This window comes from Chanodichthys erythropterus, chromosome 15, assembly GCF_024489055.1.
Source record: "Chanodichthys erythropterus isolate Z2021 chromosome 15, ASM2448905v1, whole genome shotgun sequence".
Taxonomy (NCBI): Eukaryota; Metazoa; Chordata; class Actinopteri; order Cypriniformes; family Xenocyprididae; genus Chanodichthys; species Chanodichthys erythropterus.
This window is the reverse complement of record NC_090235.1, coordinates 15,979,432-16,006,038: the sequence shown is the minus strand read 5'-3', so window position 1 is coordinate 16,006,038 and position 26,607 is coordinate 15,979,432. Positions and strand designations below refer to the sequence as shown.

The following is a 26,607-nucleotide window of genomic DNA, read 5'->3' as shown; positions in this document are numbered from 1 at the left end:
TTTTTACTTTTTGGCATCATTTCAACTTTTTATGTCATATTTCACTTAATGTCATTTATGACTGTTATAATATATTGTATATAAACAAGTTTCAGTATGTGTGTAATAGTTGCATATTTGCTTAAAAGAATTTCCTGTTTTGCATTTGCATTAATTTAGTGTAAAAAAATTGCAGAAGTCACTTACTATGAATTTATTTTTAGCATTTTCATTGATACACATCTGCCATGCAAAAAAGGCAAGTGTGTTTTTAGTCAGTGCAGTCATTCATTCGGATTGAACACAGTACTGTTTTGTTCATTTTAAGAACCGAAACTTGCACATGCATGTTTTGTTTTGGTTTTTTTTTCAACGATGACAAGGACTATTCATTGACTTCTGTTGTTTTTATATTAATCTGATGATATTTTCTATCCTCACACAATCCTTTCTGTATTTCACTAGGTGATTTTAGGTTTTATCTTTGTTAGGATATTTTTGTTTCAAAATATATAATGTTGGCAAATCCTATTCACATACACAAATCATTTGAAGTAGATGATTTGGAAACAGCATCAATTAATATTTGTGTTTGAAATCACATTTAAACAGATATTTCTGAAATAAAAAGCTTACTTTCATAATTTGGATCAATTATGTCATAATTGCAAATTTTTATGTTATTATTTTTACTTTGTAATAATTTTGACTTTTTGCAATAACTTTGACTTTTATTTCATAATTTGTGCTTTTATGTCAGTTTCAATTTAGTATGCCATAATTTAAATTTTGTCAAATTTGACTTATACGCCAATTTTAACTTAGCATGTAATAATTTCAAAGTTTTATTTCATAATTTTGGCTTTTATGTCAGGTTCAATTTAGTATGCCATAATTTAAATTTTGTCAAATTTGACTTATTTTAACTTGTCATAATTTCAACTTTTTGACAAATTTGACTTATATGCCAATTTTAACTTAGCATGTCAAAATTTCTACTTTTTATTTCATAATTTTGACTTTTTATCTCATCATTTTGATTTACCACATAAGAAAGTTAGGCTTTGGTAAATCATAATTATGACATAAAAAGCTAAAAAAGTTAACAATTTGTTGACTATTTTTTGTCATTATTATGACCATTTCATAATTTCGACTTTTACCAAAGCATGTTTGTTTTTCTTTATATGGGTTTCCATAAGGATTCATAAAGAACAGTGCTGCATTCTATTGATTTATTGATTTATTGATTTTCAGAAACAAAGCTTTTGTGTAACAGCAGTAAATATGTCGGATTGTGCGTTCACTGTGTGCATAGAGACCTTTATCATTGTATCACATACAGAACTTCTAATCTTCGGCGCGACACACAGCCAACAAACCCTGCTGAAGGTCACCTTTGAACTGCTTCTGTTGAGGAAAACCAAAAGAGAAATTATTTTGTGTGTGTGTGTGTGTGTGAGTTAGTGTGTGTGTGTGTGTGTGAGTGTGTTAGAGACCTGTAAGGCGGTGTACAGTGAAGTCCCCGTCAACCGAAGGAACGCGACTCGCACTCTCAGCAGATCCTCCTCACTGTGAGACACAATCACACCCTGAACCGCTGCGGCCTGAAACACATCAACACATCTACACACACTACACTCTGTACAGCGACAGCTTTCAGTGATCAGTTCTTCAACCAACAATCTCATTCTCAGTGCGAATAGTGCAACTTTAAAGAACCTTTGATCCAGTGGAAAGCTTCAGTGATGTTAAAGGCTCTTCATGAAAACACCAATAAAGAGTGCATAAACAAGTATGTGGGTAAAATTGTATATTTGTTTAATAGAACTTCCCGGTTTGCATTTGCATTGATTTAGAACATCGAATTTGAGGAAGTAATTTTATGATATTCATTTTTTCATTGATACACATATCTGACATGCAAAAGAGTCAGTCAATTTATTGACAGTCTGTCATTCATTCATTCATTCATTCATTCATTCATTCATTCATTCATTCATTCATTCATTCATTCATTCATTCATTCGGACGGAACAAAGTAGATTCATGTACGAACGTTTCTTTTCTTCAATGATTTCATTGACTTCTGTTGTTTTATGTTGAGCTAATGATGTTTTCCATTTTCACACAAACATTTCTAGATTTTTTTTAGGTTTTATATCTTTGTTTGGATATTTGTTGCAAAGTCGATGATTTGGAAACAGCATCAATCAATATTTGAGTCTGAAATAGCATATATAAAGATATTTCTGAAGTTAAACAGCTTACTTTCATAGTTTGGATCCGTTGTGCCAAGAACAGATGCTGGCTCTGTATGCATCGCACTGAGGAGGATATAAAGTGGTGGTTTATTGATTATTCCACACTGAGCACACACACATTAACACACCCTTTAAACACACGTAGAGCAGTTTACCGAGTGTCTTCAGGCCTTTTCTCAGGTCTCCAGACAGAACTCCTTTAAAATGTCCCTCTAAAGCGTCCTCCACCGTCTGGCCGCTCTCAAACTCCAGCTCGTCCAGCACTGAAGCACAGACAACGCTACGCTTCACTCGCATCCAAACACTAGCTGACATTTTACAACAGTTGTGCTCCTAAAATTACAGCTGAAGCTCACCGATCCGCAGATGATCCGGGTGTCTCGAGGTCAGGATTCTGATCCAAACGTCAGCTGCAGGTTTCTTGTTTTTCAGCTCCTCAGATAAAGTCTGTAAAACAACATAATATGAAGTTCTTCCTCAGTGTTTCTGTCTTGTTTTCCAGCACAAATGTCAAAATATTCTTAAATCAAGATACATTTACTGGAGAAACAAAATGACTGCATTGTGAGAATTCATAAAAATCTTTCCGACTGACGATTGTTTCGATCATTTCATACGCCTATTTTTACACGCATTTGGCGCTTGGTTCATTTTAGGCCCTGGCAGTCCGATATGACAGAAGAAATCCATGTTTTTTTCTAGTCCCAAAATATGTGATGTTGAAAAAAAATGTAATAAGTTTGTTTTGATTAAAATCATGTAAATATAAAGGCAGCTGGAGGGCCATATATGCATGCTTACAATATAAATAAACAATATCTTGAAATATTACAGTAAGGGTTTGAGCACAGTTGGTCTTTTATGGGCCTCAAAGTCTCAGAACTAGAAGCTTTTCAGCCCAAAACAATCATTTCACTGCAACCTGTTGATTTAAATCACAGCAAATCTATATCAGTATTTTGTCTTGAATAGAGACCGACAACAACTCTTCTGTATGGAAGCACATTTCTGCCACATTAGACAATAAATCATGCTCTAGCAAAACATATGAGATAAATGTTGAAATTATTTATATTTTTTCTCATTATTATGACTTGGTATGTCATAATTTCAAACTTTTATATCATAAGTTTTTTATATCAAACTTTTTATGTCATTTTTTTTACTTTTTGGCATCATTTCAACTTTTTATTGACAGTATAATTTTGACTTTTTGTCATAATTTTGACTTTTTATGCCATCATTTCAAATTTTAATGTCATTTATGACTTTTATTTTATTATTTTTGACTTTTTGTCAATTTTGTCTTTTTGTCATAATCTCAACTTTTCTAAGAGTACATAAACAAGTTTCAGAAAGTTGCATATTTGCTTAAAAGAATTTCTTGTTTTGCATTTGCATTAATTTGCAGAAGTCACTTACTATGATTATATTATTAGCATTTTCATTGATACACATCTGCCAAATCAGTCATGAAAATGAGGTGAATATGTGCTTAAAACAAGAAAATAATCTTGTTTTGCAAGAGCAGAAACTGATATCGGTCACCCTGTGACAATCTGAATCCTGTTTCGGAGGTCATCTAGAGGTCAAACAAAGCAAAGTCAACATCAGAGGTTTGATAGTTAAACCTTTATCAACCCCCTCTGAATAAGACTCTGAGCGCCTTTAAAAGAACAATTCAGCCCAAAATGAAAAGAATCTGTGATGAATGCGTACGGACTCACTGCTATATCCTGGTCGATAATTCCCGACCCATTCTCTTTCTGATAAAGAAGAGAGAGAGCATCATTACACACACTGATCATAAAACGGGATATCGACACAGTGATGATGTATGAGAGCATGAAATTGGTTTTGGTAGTAAATGTTTAACGCGTCTCACCTTCAACAACGCCACAATGAGCTTGGAAAAATCCCCACTGGATTCACTGAGCAAGTCTTTCTCCAAATCCCGCTTAAACTCTGATAAAGTCAATGATAAACATTCAAACACAGACTAACACAAAAGAGATGCAATTATTAGTTCTTATTGAAATGAATATTACAGTGATCATATAATATTTATTTTTAAAAGTAATTCTTCAAGGAGGCATTAAACTGATCCAAAGTGACAGATTTATAATGTTACAAAAAATCTATTTGAAATAAATGCTGTTCTATTCATCAAAGAATCCTGAAAAATCACAGTTTCCACTAAAATGTGAAACTGTGTTCAACATTGATAATAATCATAAATGTTTGTTGAGCATCAAATCATCATATCAGAATGATTTCTGAAGGATCATGTGACACTGAAGACTGGAGTAATGATGCTGAAAATCACAGGAATAAATTACACTTTACTATATATTCACATAGAAAACAGCTGATTTACATTAGAATAATATTTCACATTTTACTGTATTTTTGATCAAATAAATGATCTAAATCTGACCCCTAAATTTTGAAGTGAAAGTGTATTTTCTTAAATAAATATAAAATAAATCTTATTTCTTATTACTCCTTGATTAAAATACACTGGCAGTCTTTGTTCTGATTATTATAACTAAAAATGTCAATACCATTCATAGCAATCAGCAATAATCAAATGTAATTGGTGTCAGTTACAGTATGATCATAATTCCCTGTAAATATTAATGCTCATGTTGACTGATCATCTTACCAAAACATTTCATTTTTTCAGTTACTGACATAAAGGGTTGAGCTTTTTAATTCTATGACAAAATGAAATGGGTCTAAAGTGAGACAAGAGGCTTTTAATTGCATTAATTGAATCAAAAGTTTCAACATGTTTGTAAATGGTTCTTATAAAGCACCTTGACTGTATGTAGTCGTGATGCCGGAGAGCTGCTGCGGCGTCCTGGTGCACAAAACCTCTAAAAGAGTTTCTTCATCTGTACCAGCGCCCTGAACACACACACACACACACACACACACACGGATACAGTCTGAATGGATGTGGATCTGTAGTCAAATTTAGTATTGATAATCAAACACACACACACACACACTATTCTAGAGATTAATGCTGAACCTCCATGGCTTTGCGCAGGCGATGGGCCTCAAACTGCTCCGGTGTCATCATCAGACCGTGTATCAGAGACTGAAGATCACCGGACAGAACCTTCTTCAGACTAGCGTCCAGTTCCTGTAACACACACACACACCATTTTGACAGGAATTTTTTTATCTTTATCATCGTCAGGATTATCCATTGCCTTCTATTGATTTTATACTGAGTTAATAATATTTACTGTTCCCTAAACCTAAACCAAATCTCACAAAACATCCTTCCTGTTTAGATGTTCTTTAAAGACGCCATATTACGCCCTTTTACAAGTTTTAGTTTCTTACCTTTTGTGAGACGTTCTTGTAGACGCGGGCCAGAGACTGTCTCTGAGCGTTACTGCGATTGGTCAGTATTCTCACAACAGTGCTCACATCTTTAACAGAAAGATACAGTCGTTTGAATCAAAAACATTCACTGGCGGTCGGATGATTATACCACAATAGTCATTCATGTCAATGAACCTTTCTTCTCCAGAGCAGCCTGAAGGACTGTAACGTCTCTCTCGGCACGGAAATTTGGGAAGGGCCGAACGGATCCCAGCGTTCCCCACCACATGCCTTCAGTCTGTGTAAAGGGATGAAAGTGTAGAAGAGAAAATGGTATTGAGAAGACAAACAATGTTACTGAAGTACGACACAACAACTGATCCAGGATCTGACCATCAGTGGAGACAAATCCTGCGGGTTTGATTCTGTCTCCATCGCAGCTCTTATTATTGTTATTCACAATCTGTGTGGAGAAAAACAGTCCAAGTGTTTATAACTAGCATGTGATAACATTCAAATGAATCATTTGATACAATGTGCTTTTCATGCATGCTTTTATATTGCATTTAAAATATAAATATGTGCATGTAATTACAGCTGTTTAAACCAGCAAACCTGTCCCTACACGGCAAAACATTATTTTCATGATTTATTATCACAACTTTCTTTTGTCAAATCAACTTAGATAATTAATGTGGTTCAGATAGCATAATATTTTGAGTTTCTGTTGATTAAAACAATCGCCTTCATTGTATTAACTCAATTTTTTTTAATTTCAATGAACTTAAAATTTTAAGGCAACTTACTTTTTTAAGTTAAATCAAATTTTTTTTTTTTGTTAAATGATGTTCTTCCTCAGTATTTCTATCTAAACATTCTTAAATCAAGATACATTTACTGAAGAAACAAAATTACTTAAAATAATCGTCAAAATAAAGTTTTTGCTTAAAATAAAAACAAATATCTGTAAGTAGAGTCAGAAAGAAAAACTTCATTCAAAGGGAAAACAAGATGATTTTCTGAACTCAGATATTTGATCTTGTTTTAATCACAAACTCACTTCACTTTCATGATTGTTTCAGAAAACAAGACTGAAAGACAAGTTGCGTTGGTTTACCTGTTGAAGATTCTTGTGGAGATCGACTTTCAGCTCATCAAACTCAAAAAATCAACGTTTTAAAAGACTTTTGAGGAATAAACAGCTTCGGCTTTCCGTACGCCGTAGTTCTCAGAAGCCTCAAACCACATAGAAGTTCTCAATGGCACGGATCAGATCGGATCAGATCAGATATCCCATCATGGGTGTAACCTGGAGACACAAAAACCTTAAAAAACCTGCAGAACTGGAAGATTCAATTGAACACATTCCACCCAAAACAACCTTTTCTGAATCACAAAGATTCTTCAAATGAAAACTCAAAAGATCACGTTTGGATTTACAGTGTTAAAGATGCTGGGTAAAACAGGTTGTAATGTGAGAAATGAAGGTGTTGTTAATGTCAACAGAGCTGAACTTGCATGTGACCGTGTAAATAAGCTCAAGTCAAACACTGAACATATCAGGAGAATCAACCTCCACCTGAAAGAGCAACATCAGCAGGTGTGGCGTTTGGTTTGGAGAGCATGACATCTGCATTCATTCACAGCCGTTATCAGACATCTTTACACGTAACAAACACTGCAATCCGTCACGCCGGAATCTCAACCATCTGATCTCAGAGTCATTCAGTCCCTTAGCAGAACATCCAGATTCCTGAGCCGAGACAAAACAGCAAACAGGGAACGTTCTGTCAAGGTTCTGTCAAAGTTCTTCCAGTAACGTTAATGGAACGTTCGTAAACTTGCTCAAAATCAGAGAACACTCACTAACATTCCCATAATGTTTGAAGAATGGAATGCTCCCGTAATGTTCATATAAACAAGAAAACACGTTTTTAAAGCATTTTGAACAATCAGAAATAACATTTTCATAACAGAAAATGTTCTTAGCATATATTTTTGTTAGTTCTGCATATGTTTACTGATACAAGTTGTGTTTTATTAATTGTTATAAGAAACTAGTTGAGGAAAGTTTAAACAAGGAAAGTGTAAACAAACCTTGATGTTTGCTTGACAAAGCCAAGCCTGAAAGTTTGAAGTGTTTGTTTAGACAGACAAATAGTTTGCTATGTTGTCGCAAGGGTACTTGGGTGGTTGCTAGGATGTTGCTATGTGGCTGCAAAGAGAAGATGATGAAGAATAACACTAACAAGTCTACTTGCAGAATAGACATGAAAATGCACTCTTGGAGTACAGACTTAAGTTTGGTCCACAGATTATACTTGAAAAAATAAGTTATGAATAAGTTTAAATTTACTGTAAATCATATGTACTGTGCTAAACATTTTTTTATTTTATATAAAATTTATATCTTATCAAATATATTTGACTCCATCAAATGAAAGCCATATGTCTAACCATGTTGTGTTCCAAATTTGAAGTTGAAATCACAAAAATGTAAGTTCTTATGATATTTTGTTTAGACGTTGTAACAAAAATAGCCACTGAATATCACCGACATTCTATTGAATTTTTTTTAATGCATTCTCCTGTTACAAATTGATACAATTCTGTCCAAATATCACTTGTATTTTCACAAAACAGTTAGCAGATATGTGTTTTGTCAAGATTAGAAAAGGTTTTGACTAGAAATATTGTAATATGAAACCTGACCCCGCCCACTAGGGGAGGAGCTTGCTAAGGGCAATTAAAGTACTGTTTTCATGGTAATGCAACATTCGATTTCAAAACGGATGATTACTAAAATATATGATATAAAAAAGGCAATAAAAACCGGTGACTGCTAAATAGCATTTCAGTACGTCGTCTTTAACATAATAAGAGCAGAAACTACAAACACGTCAATGCATTAAAGTCAAAAACATTCAAACATGATTTCATTTTACAGTTTTATTACAAAATTAAAGCCACTCCCTGTTACATAATATTTCATATTGTACTTGAAAAATAACATTTACACATAAAAACTTTCTTGGATTTCCAGAGACATGGAGATTTTATATCGACTCTGACATCAACACACTTTTTGGTATTAAAAACGACACGACAGACCGAAACCCGGCAAGATCTGCAGCGGCTATAAACTAATCGCAGACATTGATATTAAAGCACACATTCCAGAATATACCCAATATGTCGAATAATATCTAGGAAAATAAAATAACATTAGCGTGTAAACAACATAATGAGCAGAAATGAAAGAATGCTTAGAAAAATACAAATGCACGATATTCAACAGTGTGATGCATATGAAAAATATCTCTTTTCAGTGACATTATAAAAGTTAAACCACCAGCACCATCTTCAGTGTGTACATCGTAAAATGACCTGTATGTAATATTTATTCAAACTATGTGCAAATAAGACACACCCAGATTCAGGCGAGAGCTTTACGATTCACAGTCAGAAGCTCGGATGGTGTTTGACTCTCATTGTAAATGTGTGTTTTATCTCCTCCACAGCTGTACGGGAGAATGAGTGTCGTGTGTCATGAGGAGGAGTGGGTGGAGTCAGGTCACATGAACATGAGAGGGGGCGGGGTTAAACAAACTCCAGCTCCCACTGTTGGCTCTCACTCTCCTCATTCTCCTCTCGGATCACTAAATGCTGTTTGTCGTATGTTTTGCCTCCTGTGAAAAAGAGGAATAGGATTGCCACATGTTTTTTACACCAAAGTAGTTTTTATGGAAGATTGCTTCTGTCATAGAATAAAAAGTTATTTGTTAAAAAAATACTTTTTATTTATTTATTTTTTTCCGTGGCAGAAATCAGTTTAGAATTCGTTTTTGGACAATGATTTAGTTTTGAGTCACTGTCAAATAACAAGGACATGAACTTTGTGTTTCCAACATCAAGATTTAAGGTTGAAATCTATATATTTATACAGGAATTTATATATTTTAAATTTATAAGTGAAAGTTTGCACTACCAATCAAGGTCTGTAAGATTTTTTAATGTTTTTTAAAAAGTCTCTTCTGTTCACCAAGACTGCATTTATTTGATTAAAAATACAGTAAAAATAGTGAAATATTATTCTAATGTAAATCAGCTGTTTTCTATGTGAATATATAGTAAAGTGTAATTTATTCCAGTGATCAAAGCTGAATTTTCAGCATCATTACTCCAGTCTTCAGTGTCACATGATCCTTCAGAAATCATTCTAATATGATGATTTGCTGCTCAAGAAACATTTATGATTATTATCAATGTTGAAAACAGCTTCATATTTTTGTGCAAACTTTTTTTTTTTTTTTTTTAGCATTTTTGATGAATATGAAGTTGGAAAATGTTTTATTTTTTTATTTTATTTATTTGAAATAGATTGTGAATGCATCATTACTGAATAAAAGTATTTCTTTCTTTCTTTAAAAAAAATAACAGCCCTAAACTTTTGAATGTTTTTTACAGGCCACCAATTTTCCACAATTTTTAATCACCTTTTAGCTTTTTTTGCAGTACATTTAATTTAGTAAAAATGTAAAGTGTTCCTTACTTAATGCTAGTAAATGCAATTAAACAAACTGCATGCAAAATAATTATGCAAAGATGTTTAAAGTACAGCATGACATTTCTGTATTGATATCATTAATATCATTATTTTATTTATTGATAACAATATTAATAAAATAATGTGTTTTATAATAGATATTTTTTAATAACACTGTATTAAAGCGTGTTCCTCTCACCCTTGATGTCCAGCACCATCCCAGGGAAGATGTTGCTGGAGATGCGACCTCTGACCTGCGCGCTCCACGTCTGCACGGGCTCACGCGTCTCCGTCCACAGCACCACCTTCGCGCCGGACTCCACGTTCCCCATGACCTGCAGACTCGTGGTTCGGGCCAGCTGACACACAGACACCACATGTTCAAAGCTCAGTTCCAAACTATACATAAGTGCACAGCAAAATCTCCAGAGCAATTAGAGATAATTAATTAAGTGATGATTGTGCATTAGTGATGAACGCCTGCTGTCAACAAGCAGAATCACTGCAGAAAAGAGAAACACAAGAACTACAACAGACTTATTAATTGCTTAATTATCTCATTAACTTTAACTCTGCTTCAGTGTTACTTTAACACTATTTAGAGAGGGACCATATGTACTTTAATTAACTGTGTGGAAGCGTAACGCATGCACACCTTGTTCTTGATGAGCCCGTCCTGGTAAAGCCAAACGTCACTCATTCCCTCCACCTGCTCCGACACGACCACACGGCCCGTCTTCATGTCCTCCACACCGCCCTGCACTGATATACAGTGGCCCGTCTCCTTATTCCTGATGCGGAACAGTCTTTGCTTCTGTAGGGATTATTAAAACATGGACATGACAAATTATACCGTGTTGTCTTGTGAACAAAACATTCTGAATCGGTCATGTGAAGGTGGCACGAACCTGTCTGACTGGATACAGGGATCCGATACAGGAGACAGAGCTGAATTTGTGCCAGTTTGTGATTTCAATGGGCTCCAACAGGAACTGGCGCCCCCTGTAGTTACTATGTTCACATAACACCCAGCTGCGGAGAGATCGATGTGCACACTAAGATTTAATATTTTAAAAAAGAGATTAATAGTTTTCTTAAGCAAGGATGCATTAAATTGATCAAAAGTGACAGTAAAGACATTTATGATGTTACAAAAGATTCTATTTCAAATAAATGCTGTTTTCTATTCATTAAAGAATCCCAAAAAATAAAATGAATGACAGTTTCCACAGAAATATGACTGTTTTCAATGTTTCTTGAGCATCAAATCATCATATTAGAATGATTTCTGAAGGATCATGTGACACTGAAGACTGGAGTAATGATGCTGAAAATTCAGCTTTGATCACAGGAATAAATTACACTTTACTATATATTCACATAGAAAACAGATGATTTACACTGGAATAATATTTCACAATTTTTACTGTATTTTTGATCAAATAAATGCAGCTTTTATGAGCAGAAGAGACTCTTTCAAAAACATTAAGTTATCGTACCGCCCCCGATCTGTTGAATGGCAATGGCACTAATATGAAGCAATAATAATTGCAAACTCACCAGCCACTGTTGACTCTGACAGAGAGGAAGTGTGTATTAAATCCTTCCTCCTGCATGTTGGAAACCTGCGTGTCGATAGTGACCTCCCGACCTTCAAAGCACTCCAGTCCGAAGAGAGAGATCGACGGCACGGAAAATGTCTGAGAGAGAAAACAAATGGAAAAAATCAGTGACTACATCATCACACACCATCATAATGAGATTTAGGCAATATTGACATTAACTTCACCTCATGTGAACACAATACTGACATCAAAGTGATGTGCTTAAAGGGTTAGTTCACCTAAAATGAATTTCCCGTGAGACCTTCGTTCAACTTCAGAACACAAATTAAGATATTTTTGATGAAATCCGAGAAACTCGTCCATAGACAGCAATATAATCAACACTTTCAAGGTCCAGAAAGGAACTAAAGACATCGTTAAAACAGTCATGTGACTGCAGTGGATCAACCTTAATGTGATGAAGAGACCAGAATACTTTTATATAGCTCATAATCGTAGTAACAATTAGGCGTCGCAGAAAAAATCCAATCCATCCACAGTAGATTAAAACAGTATTGTGGGTAACGCATTACAAGTAATGTGAGCTATGTAATCAGATTACTTTTTTCAAGTAACTAGTAAAGTAACGCATTTTAAACTTGTAAGTTACATTGTGTTACACAAAAGTAACACAATGCATTATTTAATAATATAAATATAAAGTAACTAAGTAACGCAATTAGTTACATTTTTGGGCAATATTGTAACGCATTACTTTTAAAAGTAACTTTCTCCAACACTGCAATAAAACACCTGTGCATTGGGGTATGATAACAATGTCAGTAAAAATATCCACAATTTTTAGTCAATAATCAGAATAAAAGTAACCTATAGGCTACTTTCTTGAAAACAACAAATATTAACCAGAATGCATTGTTTTTACAGTATATTACGTCTGTATATTGCAATGCATTCTATATATATTGAATATTATTTGTCGTTTTCGAGAAAGTAGCCTATAGGCCTCTTTTCTTAAAATGACAAATATTACCCAGAATGCATTGTTTTATAGTATATTACAGTTTCAATGGAAAACTGTATTTTACTGTGCAAATTTGTTTAGTTTATTTACAGTCATTATTTTTTTTAGAGTGACGACCTTTCCAGAAGCACACAGGTTTTACTCACCATCGGAACTGCTTTGACGGAGCGAACACTGGAGGCGTGTGGGACGCCCATGCTGGTCAGGTTGGGGTAATCTCCTTCAGACAGAACGCACATGTTTCCTGTGAACTTCTCCTCTCCATAGAGCACCCAACTGAAATCAACAGAGGAGTACAAACTGAGTTTGCCACAATCAGAAAGAACTACATCATCATGAACACGGCAGAGACCCTCCTCACTGACCTTCCTCCCACCACCCTGCAGGACTGGACAGACAGACTCTCAGACAAACTGCTCTGGTTCTGATGACACACTCGACACGAGCCCTGGAAGTCCGGCTCGGAGTACAGCAGCACCTGCAGCGACGAAGATGATTTACTCAAGCTTAGGGTCAGGAAGATTTTTTAAAAGAAATTAATATCTTCATGTGGCAAGAAATTGATCGTTCTTTGCTTAAAAAGAAGTTTGAAATACTGCGATACACTGTTCCCGACTACTTTCCTCTCAATAAACACCGGGTGAGAAAACGACAGTTCAGAAAGCGTCTGATCATAATGAATGTTTGCTGCAGCTTTATTCCTCACATTTATTCACGGTAGGGGGCGCTATTACACATCTTCTGAAAAACAGCGTAAGCATGCAAAAAATGAAAATCTGAGCAGTTGTGTGTGATTTAGATAACTTTGAACTCGTGTTTCAGTTTTGTGCAATATCATTTAAATGTGTTTAAAGTTTTGATTCGTAATTATTTTTAAATTTTTGATTCACGCTTATTATTTTTCTATCTGTGACCGTGTGGTTTGCTAGTCTGCATTCATTTTTCAGTTTTGTGCGATATATTTTTAAATGCATTCTTAAATTTTTGATCCACGCTTATTTTTTGATCCGTGACTGCAATACTTTTGACGGGAAATTGATCCCATTTCAATGCCAGGGACCGATGGCAGTTCAGCGGTGTTTACCAGCCAGAGCGAAGCTTTCTGGAAAGTTCACTTCAGGCTGTTTCAAAGTCCTGAAAAGAAGTTTGTTTTGGCCTGATTTTGTTCGAAATTACGTCACACCAGTTATATAAGTATATTGGGGCTTTAAAGACATTTATAATATTACAAAATAATTCTATTTCAAATAAATGCTGCACTTTTCAACTTTCTATCCATCAAAAAATCCTGAAAAATAAAATGTATCACAGTTTCCATAAAAAAATCTGAACTGTTTTCAACAGTTGCATCAAATCATCATATCAGAATGATTTCTGGAGGATCATGTGACACTGAAGACTGGAGTAATGATGCTGAAAATTCAGCTTTGATCACAGGAATAAATTACACTTTACTATATATTCACATAGAAAACAGCTGATTTATATTGTAATAATATTTCACTATTTTTACTGTATTTTTGATCAACTAAATGGTGGTTTGGTGAGCAGAAGAGACGTCTTTCTACAACATTAAATCTTGTTGTAGGGTCGGTAAACGCAGTCAGCTCACCTCATTTCTGAAGCTGGGACCTTCACTGGGCGCCTGAAACACACAAGAACCTCTTTAGTTGATTTAAAATGTATTAAAACATGACAGGATACATAAATAAGATACAGTCGGACGCTCATTCAGTAAATAAATCATTAATGAAGTCAAGCACAGACAGTTAAATTCATGAACTGAAGTGAAATAATGTATTTCACATCTGGTTGAACAGGTGTTTTCAGGCTCAGATGAGTGAAGCTCTTACAGCGAGGATGGGCTGTATGGAGCAGATGCGGTTGTCTCCGGAGCCCCAGTCGCCACAGTTGTTGTAGAAGCCTTTCTCCAAGACGTACTGGTTCCCTGAGAAGTCCACATGAGAGTAGGCCACCCACCTGAGCGTGAGACAGAAGCAGAGAGACAGCAGTGAAGCAGACAGACAGAGGCGAGTGAGGAGGTTTAGGGTCGAGGTCAGGACATACGCTCCGCTCAGCACGTGGATAGACCGGGTGTTGATGCCGAACCCAAACAGCTCCACATCCGGCACAGCTTCCGTCACCTCGAACGTGCGCTCCTCGTCCTCCTGCTTCTCCTCGTCAGGCATCCCGTACAACACCAGCAGAGGCTCGGACAGATCCTGACGAGCAGATTCACTTTACTTTAATGATCAGCTGCACCAAACCCCAAAATGATGTGCAAACTTAAATACGTGAACTCATAAATAAGTTATTTATTGTATCAAAATAAAATATATTATTATTTTCTATACATTTTTAAAACACTTATATGTGTCTTTATAACTAGTCACAGAAATTCTATTTAATTAAAAAATAAAACATATATTATTATTATTATTATTATTAGTTGAAGTAGATGTAGTAGTAAATTAATAAAATAAAATATATTCATTTTTTATAGATATTAGATCTATACACACCATAAAGACATGCCTTATAGCTAGTCACAGAAATTTTATTTAAAAATTAGAAAAAGTTGGATTTTTATTTATTTATTTTAATAATAATATTACTAGTAGTAGTATATTAATATAATAATATATATATATATATATAAATGCATTTACATTATAGCATTTATAGTATATTATATTTTATAATTATAAAATATTTATAGTATAGTAAATATTTATAAAATAGTCAAAGAAACTGTATTTAAACATTTAAAGAAATATGTATTTTTATTTTTAATTTTGTAATAATATTATTAGTAGTGTTAATATAATAAAATATATTCATATTTCTATATATATTTTAAAATGCATTTACATGTCTTATAGCAAGCCACAGAAATTCGAATTAATTAAAAAAAAATAGCATATTGTTATTAGTAGTAGCAGCAGTAGTATATCAATATAATAGAATATATTAATATTTTCTATCATTTTTAGTATAGACATTAACATGCCTTTACAGAAATTGTATTTAAATAAAAAAAAAAATATTTATTGTAATAATATTAGTAGTAGTAGTAGTAGTATATTAAAATATATTTCTATTTCTATATACATTTTAAAATGCATTTTCATGTCTTATAGCAAGCCACAGAAATTATATTTAATAATAAAAAATTATATTATTATTATTATTATATATTATTATTATATATTATATTAAAATTATATTATTTTTAGTAGTAGTAGTAGCAGCAGTATATAATATAATAAAATATATTAATATTTTCTATAATTAGTATAGATATTAACATGCCTTTACAGCTAGTCACAGAATTTTTTTAAATGTTATTAAAAATATTATTGTTGTTATTATTATTATTAGTAGTATATTAATATCTTTTTTAAATAAATATTTAGCTAGTCATTATATTTCTATTTAAATTTCTTAAATCATTTATTATGTTATTGTTGATATGCTATTATCATCAGTAGTTGTAGTAGTATATCAATAATATTTTATATACTTTTTACTATAGACATTAACAGGCCTTAATAAATAGTCACAGACATTATTTGTATTTTATTATTATTACTAGTAGTAGTAGTAGTAGTAGTAATATATTAATTTAATAAAATATACTAATATTTTCTATCATTTTTAGTACATTAACAGGTCTTTATAGCTAGTCACAGAACTTCTATTTTAAAAATGTATTATTTTATTGTTATTAAATACACATTTAAGTTTTGACATCTAGGTAACACTTTACAATAAGGTTTCATGAACTAACAATGAACAACACTTCCACAGCATTTATTAATCTTAGCTAATATTAATCTTAACATTTACTAATATTTAATGCACTGTGAACTAACATGAACATTTTTATTAAATAATCAACAAAGGTTAATAAATGCTGTAAGAATATATTGCTAGTTCATGTCAGTCAATGCATGAGTAAAGCGTTAGATGGCATGAATATCATGTGTGTGTCATGTGACGTGTGTAACGGCGACTCACAGCCTGGATGACGCGGACCGAGCGCAGCTCCGAATCGACTCCGCCCCACACCCGCCAATCATGGTACTCGCCCTCCTCCAGCAGATACTGGTAACCACGGAAACCCTCCTTCTCGTATCCCACCCAGCTGCGGGACAGACGGAGTTAAACGAGGATCGTTTAATGATGTCAGCTCTCAGTGTCTCAAACACAAACTCTCACCAGCCGCCGATGACTTTAATGGATCCTGCGCTGAACATGAACAGAGACTGCTGCCTGTCCACTCTCGACAGAAAATCTCTGGTGCTGCTGTAGATTTCTCTGCTTTTGCCAGTGAAATATGGCTTTTCATAAAGCACAATCTGCCACAAATCAACACATATTGAACATTAACTATCCTTGATTGTTCACAGAACTGAATGAAGGATGAACTGATGAATTGAAACGTACTTTAGGCTCATAGAGGTTCTCGACTCTAGGCTCCCCCTGCGAAAGACATTTCATCAGTTTAATAAAAGCTCAGTAATGACGATCTGCTGTGGAGGACTGAGAAGAAGACGCTTACTATCTTCAGTGGGTGAACGGAGGCGACGTACGGGTGTGTGACGCCCCAGGCGGCGGGACTGGAGAACCCTCCGACCTCCAGCACCCGCGGGACGCCCTGGAAGAAGGGTTCGGCAAACACCAGCCACCTGGAGCAGAGCAAACGCACGAGGATGAGAGAGGAACGAGCACACGCGTTCAGAAAGAGCGGCACGGATCACTCACAGCCCAGCGTTGATGATGATGGAGTTCGCTTTGATCGGGAAGCCGAAGATTCGGGAGTCTTCTGACGTGTCTCTGAACGTGACCTTCTTGCCTTCTGCGTTCTCCTCTGGGAAAAGGCTGATTTCAGGAACGCTGTAATCCTGGAAAGGAGGAAAAGTGATGTTGAGCATCAAAACGTAACAAAGATGTATGCAAGTGTGAGTTTCTCCAACATTTCTCTTTAAAATTTCTCGTTTTAGACATCTAACTCGTGACCGGTGTTTTGTTTTGCTCTATCCTCTGAGAATCCGCGTTCTTCATTGCGTCAGAGTTATTTTACTTTATAAAGTTGGATATATGGATATTTTTCTTACAAAAACCCATCGCTTCAGAAGGCCTTTCTTAACCTTCTGGAGTCGTATGGATTATATTTATGATGGACGGATGCACTTTTTTGGGCTTCAAAATCTCGGCTCCCATTCACTCCCATTATAAAGCTTGGAAAAGCCAGGATATTTTTAAATATATCTCCGATTGTGTTCATCTGAAAGAAGATAGTCATATACACCTACAGTATGGCTTGAAGGTGAATAAATCATGGGATAATTTTCAATTTTGGTATCCCAATATCCCTTCAACTATCTGTATTTTTATCTTGGAAACTTTTACTTTTAACTCACTGCATTCCAAAGCATAATATATATATATATATATATATATATATATATATATATATATATATATATATTCCATAAAAACATGTTGTTCTTTGTCATTTCGAACTCAAGAATTTGTGAACGAACGAATTGATTCTCTCCAATGAACATGCTGAACTGGTTCACAGATCACACTGAATGATTCATTTGTGAACTGAACTGATTCAACTGCAGCTGTTTGTGAGTCACTGATTCAATGATTCAGTCAAAATAATGTAGGAACAGAAATTGAACTGATGTACTGATTGACTGATCATGTCGATTATGTGTTAACTAAATCTGCTGTAAATGTGAAACGCTAGATGATTTCATTTGTGTCACCGTTTGTACAGCGATTTTAGGTAAAATAACGCAAATTAATACCCATGCATCTTCTGTAGGAGGTTCAGATGATATAAACTAGTATGTTTTCAGTGTTCCTCTTAAAATGACAACACATTTTGCCCTGTGATGTATTTTTATACTATTTTTTTCCACATTTTTGCACAAATTAAATTTTTCCACATTTTTAAAATACTCTATTATTTGTTTGCACACTTGAATTAGTAGTAACTTTTTAATTTTGATGGTGTCTGATAAGTATTGGTGAAAAAATAATGCATGCACTAATCTTTGCTATTAGTGCTGACTAGAATAAATATATGGTTAATCTATCAGTACTTATACTTTTACTGGAGTAATATTTTAATAGGGTTCTTGAGATGTGTACTTCGTCCACCACAGGTTAAAAGTCAGTAGAAGTTCTACCAAATGTAGACACAAGGTGGCGCACTTCAACCCTTCATAAGCATGGCTGTGATGTGGAACCAAATCATGTTCCCAACCATTCCAGACATATTTACGAGCTAAAACAATGTGACCTCTCAGGGTCTGTCTGTTTATACACTCTTAAATATAATGTTTCCAAAAGGGTTTTTTCACAGAGACGCCATAGAAGAACCATTTTAGGTTCCCCAAAGAACCTTTCAGTTAAAATAACCATGTTTTCTTAGTGCAATGAACATTTTCATAATCAAAACAACCTTTTGTGCAATGGAAAGGTTCCATATATGTAAAAGTTTCTTCATCAATGCCAATAAAGAACCTTTATTTTTAAGAGTTTAAACTTGAATCTCAGCTAATAAAGAGAAGAGAAACCAGCACGCACCCTCACTGCTCGCCGTATGGATCCGATGACAAACCTCCTCTTCATCCGAGGCTTGGGCTCACCGTCTTCTTCTCGGTGATCCGGTGTCGTTCCATTCTGCTGATCGGTCACTTCTTCATCCGGTCCGAATGGATTCGTCAGCTCGATGTCGCCCTCGTCCAGAGCGATCTTTTCCCCTTTGAAGTCCGGCTTCTCATACAACACCCAACTTTGGAAGACAAAACAAAGTCTTTTTCTGAACCGTTCAAAATTTTGGGATCAGGGAGATTTTTACTTTTATTCAGCAAGGACGCATTAAATTGATCAAAAGTGACAGTAAAGACATTTATAATGCTGCTCTGTTCATCAAAAATCCTGAAAAAACATTTCCACAAAAATGTGAAGCTGTTTTCAGCATTGATAATAATCATAAATGTTTCATCATATCAGAATGATTTCTGAAGGATCATGTGACACTGAAGACTGGAGTAATGATGCTGAAAATTCAGCTTTGATCACAGGAATAAATTACACTTTACTATATAATCACATAGAAAACAGCTGATTTACACTGGAATAATATTTCACTATTTTTACAGTATTTTTGATAAAATTTGAGCTGAGCTGAGCAAGTGACAAAGGAAGACACAGTAGAGCTGTTCTTATATGTATAAAAGTCAATAACAGCAATTTGCAAAAGCCAGAGTTGTTCGTTTCTGCAGTTAATGATCATTTGGAGGATCCAGAGATGTTTTTGCTGGAAGGCAGGGAGAGTCTGCATGTCAAAACTGATGTGGAATGTGATTCCTTACCAGCTCATCTCAACACATTATTCATTCTGCATTAATATTTGTTTTACTGTCCTTAATATTCTGCATCATACCAAAAAGCATTACGCCAGCGTATATACAGCAAAGAAAGGCTGAAGACTGCAGTAATGATGCTGAAAATTCAGCTTTGATCACAGGAATAAATTACACTTTACTATATATTCACATAGAAAACAGCTGATTTACAGTGGAATAATATTTCACTATTTTTACTGTAGTTTTGATCAAATAAATGCAGCCTTTTAGACTTCTTTCAAAAACATTAAAAAAATAATCACGACCCCAAACTTTTTAACAGTACTGTATGCTACTTACGTTTTCATACACATTTTCCAAACCTAGTGCACACTTACGATTTACAGCATAATGAGTACATTATGCATCAGCAGCGAAAGAAATGAAGCTGATAAAGCATGTTTGTGTGAGCGTGTGAATGTGTCTCACCCTCCTCTGATCACTCGGATTGAAATCGTGTCTGTAAACTCCCATGGTGTGGCGTCCACCACATCCCCACGCACCTCAATCCTCTCACCGCTCAATCCAGGCTTGTCAAAGATTAACATCTGATGGAAAAAAACGAAACAGCTTAAAAAAGTCCCATCAATGATTTCTACAAAGGCTGCATTGTTTAATATTTCCCCATCTCAACACTAGGGGCAGCAGATGCACTAATGCAGGACTTCTTTCTCAGTGAATCACATCCAGTCCCTCTGTCCTACTTTGGAAAGGCACTTTTATTGTCTCAGATCCTTAAGGCTGCAACATTACACTGGTGAATAATGCAGTTAATGTCACCGAAGGAAATTATAAAAGAATAAGCTTGATTATCCAGTTTCGCTGACCTTTTCTAAATCTCTTACTTAGCTGCTGATGAAGAACACAGAAACGTCAACCAAAACTAGTTGACATGTATAGCTTAGGGAAAATTGAGTTGTCAAATAAATAAAATAGATATAAATGTCAAAGTTGCAAGTTGAATCCTGCATTCTGGAAAAACGTTATTGTGGTTTAATTTTCCCACCAGACAGCAAACCTGAATGAAGGAGAAAAACTATAACAGAAGTGACATTCTCTTTTAGGTTAAAGTGCACAAAAAATTATATATGTATAGAGTTAGTTTAGGATATATATATATTATATATATATATACACAATATATATAATTAAATAATTTTAGTGCTTCAATGTAAACTTCGTACAGTTTATTGCCATTATTGCCAATTTTATTTCAGCATTATTTATGTTTACATATATACAGTGCTGCTTGAAAGTTTCTTCTGGAGCATCAGTGAATGTCTGAAGCTTTTTTAATAGTTGAGTTTGAGTCCCTCAGTTGTCCTCAGTGTGAAAAGACGGATCTCAAAATCATTCAGTCAATGCTGGAAAGGGTTCAATCATGCAAAAGATGCTGGAAAACTGAAGAAATTCTGGGACCTGGAGTATTTTTGTCAAGAAAATTGGGCAATTTAACTGCTCAGAACAAACAAGAGACTCATCACAAAAAAAACAACAACAAAAAAAACAGTCGTGGATCATCAGGTAATGACAATTATGAATCAAGGGTTCATAAACTTTTGAATTGGGTCATATTTATAAATTCAGCTATTTTTTTGTCTTGTGGACTTTATGTAAACATTGTTTATGTAAAATATCTTTCTCAGGACAGTACTAAATGAAAAATTACATACATTTTGTATGATCCCTCTTATTTTGTTAAAATTACTCACATTTTTACAGATTCTGCAAGTAGTTCACATACTTTCAAGCAGCACTATATTATATATATATATATATATATATATATATATATATATATATATATATATATATATTGCAAAAACAGGCAGTTATGGCACCAAAATTGTAGACACCAATAAAAATTCTAATTCTCAATTTTCAGGTACAGAAATTTAATAAAGTTTTCAAATGTAAAATAACACTGCATAGTTTTCACTATATAAATTAGACATTAATCCTTATTAAAGTTACAAAAGTTATTCAGTCAAGAGCAGTGAATGATTTTTCTTTATCTTTTGTTGTTTGATTAACATTAAGGACACAGACAGCAGCAGGTTTATTAGGCTGCTGTCACTTTAAGAGCTGATGCACTGATCCAATATACTGATACGCGTGCGTTTTCTTTCTCAACTGGCTCAAGACATAACTGACGTTTATGAGGATACTTGCCAATATAGGCATTTTCAAGCACAAGAAGACTTGAAAGAAGGCCCAATTATACAATAAAAGTCACAATCAGGAGCTACAAAACTCAATCGCAAAGTATAAAACTTACAAAGAATTTGGTGTTGGTGTCAGCACAGGACTAGCTATTCATTTATAATCCATCATTCCTTTTAAAAACCATCTAATAAAGGAGTTGATGTCTTTTGCTGTCACTTAAAGTTCAGTCTTTCTGTCCAAACATGAAGCAGGGGGTGTTTCACACCCATCAGTCTCTCTCTCCAGCCTCAGGCTTTCCTCACGAGTTCAGAGAACATTCTGTCATTTCTCTTTAATAAAACAAGCTCATCAGCAGATGCAGCATTTGCTCTGGCCTGATCAGACATTAATATTACTGATAGAAGAAAGAACACTTGTGTAGAATTTCTCACCTTTCCAGGTCGAGGATTGAGTTTGCCGTGCTCCTTCTCTTTTGTGAGCTAAGAAAAGAAAAGAAACGTTTCAATGACATGAATTCAACACACTGCAAAAGGTTTTATTGCTTATTTTGGTCTTGCTTGTCATTAAATTAAGATACATTTGCTAGAGAAGCAAACATGACTGACGAAAAACATGAAAATGAAGCGAGTTTGTGCTTAAAACAAGAACAAATATCTGTCAGTGGAGTCAGAAAAATAATGGATAAGTATGCTATAATGAAAATATCAGACAGAAATCACAGAGATAATATTAATTATCAGACATTCCTTTAGCGTTCAGTGTATGAACTTTAAATAATTAAATGAATAAATCACTCTCAGAAAAACACTGAAATCTAGACCCACGGAGGTTCAAAATGCATCGCAACATTAATTTTATACATTTTCTCATCTTTGTACTCTAAAATGGTGATGTAAAGCTTGGCACATCAGTGTACAAACAGTTCACCTTTGGTTCAGGTATTTTAAGAAAACACTACATTCCTACACTAGAAGATAAACACACACAGGAAGAAGAGAGACACTTCACTCCAGACTCTCTTTAAACAGCAAACATTCACTCAACGAGCTGTTTCACATGTCATTACACTTCGAGCTCCTCAGGGTAAATATATACATGAAGGGAAACACACTCAGAATGACATCAACGATGGTCAAGAATGACCTGCTGTATGTGAAAACCAACCGTGGCTTTTGAAATGGAAATTCATGTCAACTCAACAGGTGCAGCCTGAGGTTCTTCAAGAGTTTCTGCATTAAATGTCAGGATCTCATTGTTGGTTTGTACTGTATGTGTGTAGGAGGTGATGAAAAGCCCCTCCCAGACTGAGCAACATGCCTTTGCTCTTGCAGTGAGGCATGGCAAGGTTAGAAGAGAGACAACATTTCACATGTGTCCAAGTCAAATTCCTCTGTTTGCATATGGGGTGCTCTTAATCACAAGTCAAATACAGGGCTTATATAATGCAGACGCTGTAAAGCTACCTCTATAAACTAACCATACTGTATCCAAGTCTCACTGTCAGACTATCAAAATATGTTTTCAAGAAGGTCAGAAAATGGGTGTGAGACGCAGTCCATATCTCTACTGTCGATCAATTCAGTAACATCAACTCAATAGAGCAGTGAAAGTGATGGTTTCTTCACATTTATAACCAGAGCAGGATAGCTTTTTGATAAATTGTTTTATTTATTTATTTTTTTAATATTTAAATGTATCTACCTATCTATCTATCTATCTATCTATCTATCTATAAAAAGAAAATACTGAATATCTAAAAAAAAAAAAATTCTAAAAAAAAAATAAAATAAATATCTATCTAAACCAAATGAAAATTCTAAAGAAATACACAAAATAAATCTAAATCTAAAAAAGAAAATACAAAAAAAAAAAAAATAAATAAATAAAATAAATATCTAAAAAACAATGAAAATACAAAAAAATACTAAAACATAATACTATAAACAAATAAAATACCAAAAATTATAAAATTAATATCTATCCATCTAAAAACAATAAAATATAAATATAAAAATAAATATTAATCTAAAAATTAAAATAATAAAAATAAAATAGAAATTTATAAAAAAAAAATCTTAAAAAAATAAAATAACCTAAAATAAATTAAATAAATATCTAATACAATATCTATCTATCTATCTATCTATCTATCTATCTATCTATCTATCTATCTATCTATCTATCTATCTATCTATCTATCTATCTATCTATCTATCTATCTATCTATCTATCTATCTAAAAAAGAAAATACTAAATATCTAAAAAATGAAAATACTAAAAAATAAATATATATCTAAAAAATACTATAAAAATACTATAAACATAATACTATAAACAAATAAAATACTAAACCAGTTGTAAAATATCTATCCATCTACTTAAAATTGAAAATACAAAACAAATTTAAAAAATATCTATCTAAAATATGAAAAAAAATAAATAAAATATCTTATAAAATAAATACTTAATACAACATCTATCTATCTATCAAAATGTTATATATATATAAAATAAATAAAATAAATATCTAATACAATATCTATCTATCTATCTATCTATCTAAAAAAGAAAATACTAAATATCTAAAAAATGTAAATACTGAAAAATAAATATATATATCTAAAAAATACTATAAAAATACTATAAACATAATACTATAAACAAATAAAATACTAAACAAGTTATAAAATATCTATCCATCTAAAAAAAGAAAATACTATTATATATATATATATATATAAAAACTAAAATACTAAAAATAAATATAAATATATCTAAAAATACTATAAACATAATACTATAAACAAATAAAATATTAAACAAGTTATAAAATATCTATCCATCTACTTAAAATTGAAAATACTAAAAAAAAAATTACAAATATCTATCTAAAATATGAAAAAAAATATATATATATATATCTTATAAAATAAATACTTAATACAACATCTATCTATCTATCAAAATGAAAATACTAATATATATATAGGTATGCACAACTGCACAAAATGTATTTGGTTATGGGTTGGTCCTTATTTTAAGCTCTGGATATAGGCCAACTACACCTAAAAACTGACCTTTTATAGGGAGCATTTGGAGGTCTTTGGAAGCTGCATAAAAATGGCTCCATCAGACAACATACAGTATTTAAATCACACTGCCTTGGATTTAAATGTGAGCAATATGAGACCATTATCTTTCACATACATGCAAAAATGTATTAAATGTAATAGTGCTGTATATTTGTAGAATACATTATGAAAAATAGTCATCTCTGAAAATGAGTCTAAGAACTCTGAACAGACAAGTGTCAAACATGCAGGCGACATAATCGTTTTCTCCATACCTGTTCCAACTGGCAAAAACACAGTAAGCCTTTGCCAACACAAGATCAGGGTGTGTCTGAGCAGGACTCGACGCATAGCCTGCCTAGCAAAATTATCAAAACTAATTAGAGGAGACGAAGTGAACGCAGCGAGATAATGAACCGTGTCACATTCCATCAGCCTCTCCCTCCTTCCCTGCCTGTGGACTAGAGCTCCAGGAAGGACCTGTTTTACTGATACCATTCCTGAATCTACCAATTCTGCTTGATTACACCCAGAGCTCTTTCCAATGGGAAAACAGGTGTTTATTTAATGAAGACAGCGTCTTATATTATCATGCTCTAAGAAATGCATTCAACTGATAACCAGCCTAATTATATAGATAAATTTTCATACTGGTATTATAAAAAGATATAATTTCAATAAGGACGTTGTTCTATGCATCATTGAAACCTGAACTGTTATTGTTTTAGGCACAGGTTAGGGTTATAGGACTGGAAATAGGATGCAAAGACTTTTGCATATTAAATTTTAATATAAAGTTGGATGTGGGTTGAATTGTCAGATAACTCAACATCTTTAACCTCTGTGTCAACATTATGACGTGAATGCCAGAGGTCAAGCTGTGTGTTTTACAGTGGATGTGTGATAACAGAAGTTACTCCCTAGTGATGGACATTTGCCTGACAAATCTCTCAATATATCACAATCATAAAGTCTTCAGTAACATCACTATTCATGTCCCAGAGGAACGAACTCTCTCTCTGATGCATGATCAAACATGTAAGACATTTAAAGCCTTATATGCAAATGCATTCAAGTGTTACATAAAGATTTTTTTTGCAGATAATGGTTATGCCTGATGAATGTGAGCATGACTTCCCATAGTATCTAAAAAAAGTTGCATATTATAAAATAATATTTGACTTGCAAACTCATTAGGCTCCGTACAGTAGAGACGAGCAGCA

At 33.6% G+C, this 26,607-nt stretch overlaps 2 protein-coding genes across 6 annotated transcripts in view; both read right to left on the bottom strand.

Moving 5' to 3' along the window:
• Positions 1-1,196: 1,196 nt before the first annotated feature.
• On the bottom strand, positions 1,197-7,838 carry anxa14 (annexin A14). Of its 5 annotated transcripts, none has more exons than XM_067412203.1 (14): positions 6,964-7,838; positions 6,700-6,891; positions 5,976-6,045; positions 5,778-5,880; positions 5,601-5,689; positions 5,281-5,394; positions 5,063-5,153; positions 4,129-4,208; positions 3,971-4,009; positions 2,600-2,690; positions 2,399-2,506; positions 2,251-2,306; positions 1,479-1,586; positions 1,197-1,389 (listed from the first exon to the last, which is right to left on the bottom strand). In XM_067412203.1, exons 3-14 carry the CDS (start codon positions 6,015-6,017, stop codon positions 1,330-1,332), a joined length of 981 nt encoding a protein of 326 aa, XP_067268304.1. In that variant the 5' UTR covers positions 6,018-6,045; positions 6,700-6,891; positions 6,964-7,838; the 3' UTR covers positions 1,197-1,329. The 5 variants fall into 5 exon arrangements, with proteins under 5 accessions (XP_067268304.1, XP_067268305.1, XP_067268307.1 ...); XM_067412204.1 differs by having other exon boundaries at positions 7,023-7,838; XM_067412206.1 differs by having other exon boundaries at positions 7,101-7,838.
• Positions 7,839-8,636: 798 nt separating this feature from the next.
• Positions 8,637-26,607, bottom strand: part of crybg2 (crystallin beta-gamma domain containing 2) — a 37,815-nt gene continuing 19,844 nt past the window's right edge. The window contains exons 5-22 of the mRNA XM_067412366.1: positions 22,745-22,792; positions 20,577-20,695; positions 19,324-19,531; positions 17,482-17,621; positions 17,279-17,405; positions 17,164-17,199; positions 16,936-17,075; positions 16,735-16,861; positions 14,782-14,936; positions 14,568-14,694; positions 14,327-14,359; positions 13,080-13,192; positions 12,861-12,990; positions 11,689-11,828; positions 11,037-11,160; positions 10,784-10,942; positions 10,328-10,487; positions 8,637-9,271 (exon numbers count right to left, since the gene is read on the bottom strand). Of these exons, the coding sequence (XP_067268467.1) occupies positions 9,183-9,271; positions 10,328-10,487; positions 10,784-10,942; positions 11,037-11,160; positions 11,689-11,828; positions 12,861-12,990; positions 13,080-13,192; positions 14,327-14,359; positions 14,568-14,694; positions 14,782-14,936; positions 16,735-16,861; positions 16,936-17,075; positions 17,164-17,199; positions 17,279-17,405; positions 17,482-17,621; positions 19,324-19,531; positions 20,577-20,695; positions 22,745-22,792 (2,175 nt within the window). The 3' untranslated portion in view covers positions 8,637-9,182. The remainder of the gene's footprint in view (positions 9,272-10,327; positions 10,488-10,783; positions 10,943-11,036; positions 11,161-11,688; positions 11,829-12,860; positions 12,991-13,079; positions 13,193-14,326; positions 14,360-14,567; positions 14,695-14,781; positions 14,937-16,734; positions 16,862-16,935; positions 17,076-17,163; positions 17,200-17,278; positions 17,406-17,481; positions 17,622-19,323; positions 19,532-20,576; positions 20,696-22,744; positions 22,793-26,607) is intronic.

What these genes read in the sequence shown, in the direction of transcription:
- anxa14 (XM_067412202.1), bottom strand. Translation starts at nt 6,017, where the DNA reads ATGGAGACAGAATCAAACCCGCAGGATTTGTCTCCACTGATG. An exon ending in AGGATTTGTCTCCACTGATG is followed by an intron (nt 5,881 to 5,975) that starts GTCAGATCCTGG and finishes CCCTTTACACAG; the next exon opens with ACTGAAGGCATGTGGTGGGG. An exon ending in GGCTGCTCTGGAGAAGAAAG is followed by an intron (nt 5,690 to 5,777) that starts GTTCATTGACAT and finishes TTTCTGTTAAAG; the next exon opens with ATGTGAGCACTGTTGTGAGA.